The following is an 11,965-nucleotide window of genomic DNA, read 5'->3' as shown; positions in this document are numbered from 1 at the left end:
TTTTTGTACTTTAACTATTTGAACATCGTTACAACACTGTATAAATACATAATATGACATTTGAAATGTCTTTATTATTTTGGAACTTCTGTGAGTGTAATGTTTACTGTTCATCTTTATTGTTTATTTCACTTTTGTTTATTATCTACTTCACTTGCTTTGGCAATGTTAACATATGTTTTCTATGCCAATAAAGCCCTTAAATTGAATTGAGAGAGAATGACAGAGAGAGACAGAGAGAGACAGAGAGAGACAGAGAGAGACAGAGAGACAGAGAGAGGCAGAGAGACAGAGAGAGACAGAGAGACAGAGAGACAGAGAGACAGAGAGAGACAGAGAGACAGAGAGAGACAGAGAGACAGAGAGACAGAGAGAGAGACAGAGAGAGACAGAGAGACAGAGAGACAGAGAGAGACAGAGAGAGAGAGAGAGAGACAGAGAGAGACAGAGAGAGACAGAGAGACAGAGAGAGACAGAGAGACACAGAGAGAGACAGAGAGAGACAGAGAGACAGAGAGAGACAGAGAGACAGAGAGAGACAGAGAGACAGAGAGAGACAGAGAGACAGAGAGGAGGAGGTTGATGGATGACCGAGGCGTGACAAAACCAGTGCTTAAGGATGACCAACACCTGCCTAACCAGGCCAGGACATTAAGGATGACCAACACCTGCCTAACCAGGCCAGGACATTAAGGATGACCAACACCTGCCTAACCAGGCCAGGACATTAAGGATGACCAACACCTGCCTAACCAGGCCAGGACATTAAGGATGACCAACACCTGCCTAACCAGGCCAGGACATTAAGGATGACCAACACCTGCCTAACCAGGCCAGGACATTAAGGATGACCAACACCTGCCTAACCAGGCCAGGACATTAAGGATGACCAACACCTGCCTAACCAGGCCAGGACATTAAGGATGACCAACACCTGCCTAACCAGGCCAGGACATTAAGGATGACCAACACCTGCCTAACCAGGCCAGGACATTAAGGATGACCAACACCTGCCTAACCAGGCCAGGACATTAAGGATGACCAACACCTGCCTAACCAGGCCAGGACATTAAGGATGACCAACACCTGCCTAACCAGGCCAGGACATTAAGGATGACCAACACCTGCCTAACCAGGCCAGGACATTAAGGATGACCAACACCTGCCTAACCAGGCCAGGACATTAAGGATGACCAACACCTGCCTAACCAGGCCAGGACATTAAGGATGACCAACACCTGCCTAACCAGGCCAGGACATTAAGGATGACCAACACCTGCCTAACCAGGCCAGGACATTAAGGATGACCAACACCTGCCTAACCAGGCCAGGACATTAAGGATGACCAACACCTGCCTAACCAGGCCAGGACATTAAGGATGACCAACACCTGCCTAACCAGGCCAGGACATTAAGGATGACCAACACCTGCCTAACCAGACCAGGACATTAAGGATGACCAACACCTGCCTAACCAGGCCAGGACATTAAGGATGACCAACACCTGCCTAACCAGGCCAGGACATTAAGGATGACCAACACCTGCCTAACCAGGCCAGGACATTAAGGATGACCAACACCTGCCTAACCAGGCCAGGACATTAAGGATGACCAACACCTGCCTAACCAGGCCAGGACATTAAGGATGACCAACACCTGCCTAACCAGGCCAGGACATTAAGGATGACCAACACCTGCCTAACCAGGCCAGGACATTAAGGATGACCAACACCTGCCTAACCAGGCCAGGACATTAAGGATGACCAACACCTGCCTAACCAGACCAGGACATTAAGGATGACCAACACCTGCCTAACCAGACCAGGACATTAAGGATGACCAACACCTGCCTAACCAGGCCAGGACATTAAGGATGACCAACACCTGCCTAACCAGGCCAGGACATTAAGGATGACCAACACCTGCCTAACCAGGCCAGGACATTAAGGATGACCAACACCTGCCTAACCAGGCCAGGACATTAAGGATGACCAACACCTGCCTAACCAGGCCAGGACATTAAGGATGACCAACACCTGCCTAACCAGGCCAGGACATTAAGGATGACCAACACCTGCCTAACCAGACCAGGACATTAAGGATGACCAACACCTGCCTAACCAGGCCAGGACATTAAGGATGACCAACACCTGCCTAACCAGGCCAGGACATTAAGGATGACCAACACCTGCCTAACCAGGCCAGGACATTAAGGATGACCAACACCTGCCTAACCAGGCCAGGACATTAAGGATGACCAACACCTGCCTAACCAGGCCAGGACATTAAGGATGACCAACACCTGCCTAACCAGGCCAGGACATTAAGGATGACCAACACCTGCCTAACCAGGCCAGGACATTAAGGATGACCAACACCTGCCTAACCAGGCCAGGACATTAAGGATGACCAACACCTGCCTAACCAGGCCAGGACATTAAGGATGACCAACACCTGCCTAACCAGGCCAGGACATTAAGGATGACCAACACCTGCCTAACCAGGCCAGGACACACATTCAGTTTGTATTGTAATTATTTTGTTTTTGATCCTCTTATATCTGTTGTCTGGTAAATATTTCCATTTTTATTTTCATTGTTTTTATTTGTTTTCTCCCTGTGCAGCACATTGTGTTGCATTCCATTTCTGAAATGTGCTGTCTTAATAAAGCTTTATTTTATTTGACTTTAGACCAGAGCACTATGGGTGCCCCGGTCAAAAGTAGTGCACTACACAGGGAATAGGGTGCCATTTGGGGCATAACCCAGACCTTCATCTGTCAAGGCAGGGCACTGTGAGCACCCTTGATTCCTCTCAACTGTCACTCAACAGGAGGTCTTGCTCACACACTCACACACACAAATGCACACACACACACACACACACACACACACACACACACACACACACACTTAATAACTTGTAAAAACATCCCAAAATCTGAAGTAGGCTATGATACCATAATTGGCTACAAGATGGAAATAGCAGCGTCAAGGACCCGAGAAGAAACAGCATCAAGGTGAAAACATCACCCCATGTAGGGAGGAGAGACACCACGTGACACCCTGCCCGCTCTAGCATCTTTTGATTTGCTACTGGGAGGGAGTGCTTCGTGAAATAACACCGTTCTTTCCGTTATTACTCATCAATAATGTAAACCTATCAAAACAGTAAAATATGTAATTCATTATTTCAGATGTAACGCAGATTATGATTAAAAGCGAGTTCATGTGTTTTTTTTACAATAACAAAATTATAGAATGACAAAAAATTGACAAAGGGGAGTTAAACATAAGGTTTAGGCTAAAATAAAATGCCATGAATGAGCAAGATCTGGAAACAAACCTGAGGGCTGAGGTAAAATAAGGGAAATGAGCGAAAGCACCTTTGCCATCTTGATGTGTACCGTTATTCAGAGAGAAGCGGATCTGTGCCTGTTAGAAATAACACTAAATCATACACCTTGCCATCATAAACAATACGTCATCAAATTAATTGAATATGCCGGATGTACATTAAAACAATAATATAGACCGAAGTATATAATTCGAGGCACCTTCATAGGTGTTGCATCACCTTGCATACCTGTCCCGTCTCATAACCTAAAAAGCAGCAGCCCCGCCTTCACTGCAGTAACGGTACACACCGCCATTCCATTCTATCGACCCACTCGGAAATTGCATAACAATATAATTGAAAACAACAGATGGAAAACATTTAGCTGGTGCTGCCTGTTTCACAGAGCCTAATGCTACTTATTCGCATACTGAAAATAGCGGAGTCATTCGCATTCGCAACCACCTTATGCATCACTTTCATTTTCCGGCACAACCTATTATTTCTTGCCTGCCCGCACCCTGACACACACAGGGCGGTAGGCTACACCGGAGGACACTAAACATCACTCGTTCCGACAAAAGAAAAATAACGGAACAAAAAACATCATAATCAAACACGAACACATTGGTCACATCCAGCGAGAGCAAAACCAACGAACATTGAGAAACAAGCTTCTGACGCTGCCACATCCATGCACGGGTAAACTATAAACCAAACCATTTTTTTTCTACCTGCACAAGTTGCCATTTGCTGCAGCGTTTTGGAGTCTTTTCCGCGTCTGCTCTAGAATAAATATAGGTTTAAAATAAACAAACACGTCCCCGCAATCTGTGTAAATAATACTGTATAGATAAGCACCACAGGTATGTTTTTATAGGAGGACATTTGCGAGCCCCGTTTTCCCTGTTCAGGTGTACATGTTAACGGCTCCTGCCTGCGCACGGCGCTCAACTCTGTGTGTCACAGCTTGTGTCGTCAGCGGCCACATAAAAAGGTGCTTTCCGTTTCCAGGCCCTCATCTCACCACTCATATAACGGTATTTACCTAAAATAAGGTTTTATTGGCTGGTAGGTTGAGTGAAAGTGAGGAAGATAGGTAGAACACAGGTGGAACACAGGTAATAGGTTATACAATGAGAGGAAGCTACTCTTTTCTGATCAAATTTAAAGTCAAATCCAAGTTACAATAATCTGCAGACAAACTTCATAAATCAAGTGATTGATTATGCTACTTCGGAAATATAAATAGCTGTTCTGGGTTATTGTACCTATAATGTTGTGTATTTTCTATAGGTGTTTTGTGTATTTAGCAAACTGAGAATCATTATCCTCTTTATGTTCCTGTAGCGCAATTGAACTATATTCTTCACAACCAAATAAAATAAAATAAAAAAAGTCCTTGCTGTCGCATGTAAAGTTGGAGATAAAACAGAGTGTCAAGGCAGCTGGCGCTGTTGCTGCTGCATAGCGAGGTTCCTTTTAGAGACTGCAGCAGTTGCTCACACACATAGGACAACTGTATGACGAACATTTCTTTCCTGCAGCATAACAGGTAAACTACTATCTTCCACAAATGAAAATCATCACAAGTTATTCAACAAGCTCTATTTTGAGGACTAAAACATATCCCCTACCATGGCCAAAACAATGTTATGCTACCCCAAAAAAAAGCATGCCACCAGATGCCTGAGTGTAATATATTAAAATCGAAGTTGACAAAGTGGCTAAATAAAACAACAATTTGTACAACACAACTCTTACCTTTAAGCAAACCACGCGACAAACAATGTATTAAAACAAGTGTTGCGGGCAGCTAACCGGAGGGGTTGTTATCCAAAACAACTCAACACAATCCCGAATAAAATATGTAGCTATTTATTTTAGATAATAATATAATGCAAGTCGAGAATGACATACAATCAGTGACTCTACAAATGCACATTGCTGAATATTCCATCACACTCAAATAACTCTGCTAGCGGTAGTAAAAACAAGACCAACTATTAGCTATTATCGTTATCTACTCGTTATTTTTCAGCACAAAATATCAGGTGGCTCAGTTTAACTGAATGAATTGCATGGCTGGGGGCAGCACGTTAGCAAGCTAGCCTGTTTAGCCGAGAAGTTTTTTTTTTAGCAAAAAAGGTAGCAAACGTCATGATTTATTTGAACAAATAACACATTGCAGCTTGTGTATTGGAAAAACAAGGAGAAAAGTTAACCTCCAGTCCACGGGATGAGAGGCGAGTATAACGGTACGCTCGAGCAACGCACCACTAGGCGGAGAGAGAAGCGAGACAGGTATAACGGTACACAGCACACTGGAATATGGGCTACTTACTACTTTCCAGCAGTTGAAGTCCCTAAAACGTTGTTCAGAAAAGTCCCAAAGTCAACGAACAGAGTTAAATGAACACAAAAGTACGTAGTCCGTCTCACTGAATCGTTTCCCGTTGGTTTTACGGAGTTTGACTTACCGTTATTCCTCCTCGGGTTCGCCTGTTTTCTGCGCTTACACCTGGGGCCATCCGCCATGATCCTTTCGCTGTGTCTGAATGCTGCCGGAGCGAGTCAGCCCCCCTCCCTCCCGTACCCCCTCCTCTCTCCATTCTACCTCCCTCCCTGAGCTGCACCTGGTTTACGACACTCTGCTTTACGACATCACCTTCTCCACCGCTAACACCTCAGCGCGTTGTCATTCCCCCTACTGGCAACACGTGAGTCCATCCCGACCTTTTGATTACGCCGGACAGCAGCGTGTTTGCGCCTATTGCCGAACATATAGGATGCATGGTCAAATAGATATGGCAAGTTGTTTTGATAACAGGTAACATTTTGACAGGTAATAGACAGTCCATTACTAGGCTGCCTGCTACTATTATGAAGTTCACATTTGGAAAGGAGAAGCTCCTTCAAGCGACACAACCGTTCACGTGACGGAGCATTAACCTCTTAAAAGCCGGACTGTTGCTGCTGCACACGTAGGCTACTCTATAACAGTTTTGTAAAAATACAAACACACACACATTTTTTTTGCACTAACTCTCCTGCACTGACTCTATGCACACACACAGACTCTATCCACACACTAACACATACTTACAGTAACACCCACACTCAGAGACATCGTGCACACCAGAAAACAGGGAGCACAAAGTACATGAGGATGGCTGGGAGGTAGAAGTTGGAGAATTTAGCATTTTGTAAATACCTAAAACAGCTTTCTCTTGTAATTTAGATCCAGAATCATTATGCTTGAAGGTGCAATATGCAGAAATTGCTCCTCCATTTCATAAACAAATAGTTTCGCCTAATTTCATGTGACAAAACATGCAATGTACAGTGTAGAACTAATGTCATTGTACCATCTAAACCACTATAAAATATATTTACAATTACTAAAAATATTGTATTTTCAGCTGTTTGAAGCTGAAAATGCCTCTTATGGGCATGACACACTACACACACTACATATGCCCACACACACAACACGCGCACACATGCATTCTGACGCCACTCACACACTGTCACACTCACCAATTATGCTACTGTCTATTATCTATTCTGTTGCCTAGTCACTTTACCCCTACCTACAGTTGAAGTCGGAAGTTTACATGCACCGTAGCCAAATAAATGTAAACTCAGTTTAAGAATTCCTGAAATGTAATCCTAGTAAAAATTCCCTGTTTTAGGTCAGTTAGGATCACCATTTTATTTTAAGAATGTGAAATGTCAGAATAATAGTAGAGTGAATGATTTATTTCAGCTTTTATTTATTTCATCCTATTCCCAGTGGGTCAGAAGTTTACATACACGCAATTAGTATTTGGTAGCATTGCCTTTAAATTGTTTAATTTGGGACAAACGTTTTGGGTAGCCTTCCACAAGCTTCCCACAATAAGTTGGGTGAATTCTGGCCCATTCCTCCTGACAGAGCTAGTGTAACTGAGTCAGGTTTGTAGGCCTCCTTGCTCATGTAACCGATGTGAAATGGCTAGCTTGTGAGCGGTGGTGTGCGCTAATAGCGTTTCAATCGGTGACGTCACTCTCTCTGAGACCTTGAAGTAGTGGTTCCCCTTGCTCTGCAAGGGCTGCGGCTTTTGTGGAGCGATGGGTAACGATGCTTCGCGGGTGTCAGTTGTCTATGTGTGCAGAGGGTCTCTGGTTTGAGCCCGGCGAGGGGACGGACCACCGTTATACTGTTACACTCACACACGCTTTTTCAGTTTTGCCCACAGATTTCTATAGGATTGAGGTCAGGGCTTTGTGATGGCCACTCCAATACCTTGACTTTGTTGTCCTTACTTTGGAAGTATGCTTGGGGCCATTGTCCATTTGGAAGACCCATTTGCGACCAAGCTTTAACTTCCTGACTGATGTCTTGAGATGTTTCTTCAATATATCCACATAATTTCCCTTCCTCATGATGCTATCTATTTTGTGAAGGGCACCAGTCCCTCCTGCAGCAAAGCGCCCCCACAACATGATGCTGCCACCTGTGTTTCACGGTTGGGATGGTGTTCTTCAGCTTGCAAGCCTCCCCCTTTTTCCTCCAAACATAGCAATGGTAATTATGGCTAAACAGTTCTATTTTTGTTTCATCAGACCAGAGGACATTTCTCCAAAAAGTACGATCTTTGTCCCCATGTGCACTTGCCAACTGTAGTCTAGATTTTTTATGGTGGTTTTGGAGCAGAGGCTTCTTCCTTGCTTAGCGGCCTTTCAGGTTATGTCGATATAGGACTCGTTTTACTGTGGATATAGATACTTTTGTACCTGTTTCCTCCAGCATCTTCACAAGGTCCTTTGCTGTTGATCTGGGATTGATTCGCGCTTTTCGCACCAAAGTACGTTCATCTCTAGGAGACAGAAGGCGTCTCCTTCCTGAGCAGTATGACGGCTGCCTGGACCCATGGTGTTTATACTTGCGTACTATTGTTTGTACAGATGAATGTGGTACCTTCAGGTGTTTGGAAATTGCTCCCAAGGATGAACCAGACATGTGGAGGTCTACAATATTTTTTTCATCTTGGCTGAGGTCTTAGCTGATTTCTTTTGATTTTTCCATGATGTCAAGCAAAGAGGCACTGAATTTGAATGTAGGCCTTGAAATACATCCACAGGTACACCTCCAATTGACTCAAATGATGTCAATTAGCCAATCAGAAGCTTCTAAAGCCTTGACATCCTTTTCTGGAATTTTCCAAGCTGTTTAAAGGCACAGTCAACTTAGTGTATGTAAACTTCTGACCCACTGGAATTGTGATACAGTGAATTATAAGTGAAATCATCTGTCTGTAAACAATCGTTTGAAAAATCACTTGTGTCATGCACAAAGTAGATGTCCTAATCGATTTGCCAAAACTATAGTTTGTTAACAAGACATTTGTGGAGTGGTTGAAAAACTAGTTTTAATGACTCTAACCTAAGTGTATGTAAACTTCTGACTTCAACTGTATGTGTACGTTCTCTCTTAGAAAAAAAGGTGCTATCTAGAACCAAAAAGGGTTCTTGGGCTCTCCTCATAGGATAATCCTTTGAAGAACACCCTTTTGGTTCCAGTTAGAACCATTTTGTGTTAATTGTAGAACCTTTTCCACAGAGGGTCCTACGTGGAACTAAATAGAGTTCTACCTGGGACCAAAAAGGGTTTTCCTATGGGGAGAGCCACAGAACCTTTTGGAAGTGTAGCTCAATTACACTGTACCTTGTACGCACATTGACTCTGTACTGGTGCTCCCTGTATATATCGGCTCACAATTATTTCTTCATTTTTTAATCTTTAACTCTGTATTGTTTGTGGGCAACAGGTAGTGTTGGTCCAGTAACCGAAAGGTCTGTGTTTTGAAAAAAATATGCCGATGTGCCCTTGAGCAAGGTACTTAGACCGATTTGTTCCTTTATGTCGTTCTGGATAAGACCGTCTGCTAAATGACTAAAATGTCAAATTAAATGTAAAATGTTGAAAAAGGACCCGGAAGTAAGCATTTCACTGTTAGTCTACACCTGTTGTTTACGAAGCACGTGACAAATACTATTTTATTTTGTTTGACACACCCACACACACAGTTTAGTAGCTAATACATTTGCAGGCAATATGATGTTATAGAGAAATAATTATGATGATTCAATTGATAACAACAATTACGAAAAGTATGATTGCCTAATTATAATGATGATAACACAATGATTACTATGAATATAAAATAATATGGTAGGCCTTGCAATGTATTATTATTTGATTTAGTTTGACACAAACAGCACTTTTAGGCCTTTGTCATTGGCTTGTGTTTTTACTTCCAGTGGAAGTTAGCCAGCAGGACGTTATGTGATACGTGGACATTCATGGGTTGAGTCTGCTTGCATTCCCAATGGCACCCTATTCCCTATAGTGGTCTTTTGACTAGGGCCTCATTGACCTCTGGTCAAAAGTATTGCACTATAGGGTGCCATTGGGGACTCATACTCTGAGATGTGACACTCTACACAGAGAATAGACCCGATTTTCTCACTGAGCAGGGAAACCTGACGTCTGCAGGATTCCTCTCTTTTTCCCCTCCCTCTTCATCTATCCAAGTTCAGACTGTTATCACTGTATCACATGCCTCGCATAAGCTTTAACTTTATTTCACCAAGTCAATTAAGAAGGAACTCTGATTCAGGCCTACGTTCGTTCTTATGACGTCCTGAGAGAGGCAAAGAGAAGAGAGAGGGAAGAGAGGGAAGAGAGAGAGGGAAGAGAGGAAAGAGAGAGAGGGAAGAGAGAGAGGGAAGAGAGAGAGGAAAGAGAGAGAGGGAAGAGAGGAAAGAGAGAGAGGGAAGAAAGGAAAGAGAGAGAGGGAAGAGAGGAAAGAGAGAGAGGGAAGAGAGGAAAGAGAGAGAGAGGGAAGAGAGGAAAGAGAGAGAGGAAAGAGAGAGAGAGGGAAGAGAGGAAAGAGAGAGGGAAGAGAGGAAAGAGAGAGAGGGAAGAGAAGAGAGAGAGGGAAGAGAGAGAGGGAAGAGAGGAAAGAGAGAGAGAGAGGGAAGAGAGGAAAGAGAGAGAGAGGGAAGAGAGGAAAGAGAAAGAGGGAAGAGAGGAAAGAGAGAGAGAGGGAAGAGAGAAAAGAGAGAGGGGAAAGAGAGAGGGGAAAGAGAGAGAGAGGCAAAGAGAGAAAAGAGAAAGAGAGGAAAGAGAGAGAGGCAAAGAGAGGAAAGAGAGAGAGGGAAGAGAGGAAAGAGAGAGAGGGGAAAGAGGAAAGAGAGAGAGGGAAGAGAAGAAAGAGAGAGAGGGAAGAGAGGAAAGAGAGAGAGGGAAGAGGAAAGAGAGAGAGGGAAGAGAGGAAAGAGGAAAAAGAGAGAGGGAAGAGAGGAAAGAGAGAGAGGGAAGAGAGGAAAGAGAGAAAAGAGAGAGAGGCAAAGAGAGAAAAGATAGAGAGGCAAAGAGAGGAAAGAGTGAGACACACATACGAGACACACAGTCCTCTTAAAACCAGAGTACCGGTATACAGGAGGCTAAACTCCTTTCCTCAACAGGGACAAGCAGCCATATGACAGGTCATTACAGGTCACAAGAGCAGCTTCCAGACTGCAGGCCCATCAAGCTATTCTTGTACCTGACGACTATCAGGTTTCCCACTGAGCCTGAACTTGCTGTATGTCTCCCATGCCTTTCCAAAGTCAGCTAGTCTATTTAGTGGTCATCGTGCCCCTAGTCTGTTTTGTGGTCATCGTGCCCCTAGTCTGTTTAGTTTTCCTTAGACAGGCCAATGTCAGTTTTAGTGCAGGGCCAGAAATAGACCTTTTCCAGAATGCTTCATTCCATCTCAGCTCTTAGGGCTGCATTTCTATTTTGGAATGCATGTAATATTGCATTCTTCACAGCACTGAACACTGTTTGACGACACACTTAGAAAAAAAGGTTACATCTAGAACCTAAAGGGGTTCTTCTGCTGTCCCCATAGGAGAACCCTTTGAATAACCCTTTGGTGTTCCTTGCAGAACTCTTTCCACACCCTTTCTACAGTACATGGAACCCAAAAGGGTTCTACATGGAACCCAAAAGGGTTCTACATGGAACCAAAAAGGATTTTCAGCAGAAAAACCCTTTTGGAACCTTTTTTTCCACTCCCCCAGGACTGAACCACCCTCACACCCAGGACTGAATCACACCCAGGACTGAACCACCCTCACACAGGACTGAACCACCCTCACACCCAGGACTGAACTACCCTCACACAGGACTGAACCACCCTCACACCCAGGACTGAATCACACCCAGGACTGAACTACCCTCACACAGGACTGAACCACCCTCACACCCAGGACTGAATCACACCCAGGTCTGAACCACCCTCACACAGGACTGAACCACCCTCACACCCAGGACTGAATCACCCCCAGGACTGAACCACCCTCACACCCAGGACTGAATCACACCCAGGACTGAACCACCCTCACACCCAGGACTGAACCACCCTCACACCCAGGACTGAATCACCCCAGGACTGAACCACCCTCACACCCAGGACTGAATCACACCCAGGACTGAATCACACCCAGGACTGAACCACCCTCACCCCCAGGACTGAACCACCCTCACCCCCAGGACTGAACCACCCTCATCCTAGGACTGAATCACCCCCAGGAC

General features: G+C 44.4%; 1 protein-coding gene across 2 annotated transcripts in view; it reads right to left on the bottom strand.

Annotated features, from left to right (window-relative positions):
• LOC118377070 (zinc finger E-box-binding homeobox 1-like) overlaps positions 1 to 5,902 on the bottom strand; it is a 138,071-nt gene extending 132,169 nt beyond the window's left edge. Inside the window, exon 1 of one of the 2 annotated variants that reach the window (XM_052476266.1) lies at positions 5,817 to 5,902. In XM_052476266.1, coding sequence (XP_052332226.1) covers positions 5,817 to 5,874 — 58 coding nt within the window. In that variant the 5' untranslated portion in view covers positions 5,875 to 5,902. Of the gene's footprint in view, positions 1 to 4,070; positions 4,269 to 5,816 lie in introns of those variants that run through there. The other variant, XM_052476267.1, reaches the window with a different exon arrangement.
• Positions 5,903 to 11,965: the final 6,063 nt, after the last annotated feature.

This window comes from Oncorhynchus keta, chromosome 23, assembly GCF_023373465.1.
Source record: "Oncorhynchus keta strain PuntledgeMale-10-30-2019 chromosome 23, Oket_V2, whole genome shotgun sequence".
Lineage (NCBI taxonomy): Eukaryota > Metazoa > Chordata > Actinopteri > Salmoniformes > Salmonidae > Oncorhynchus > Oncorhynchus keta.
The sequence above is the reverse complement of the archived record's forward strand: the minus strand, read 5'-3'. Positions and strand labels throughout refer to the sequence as shown.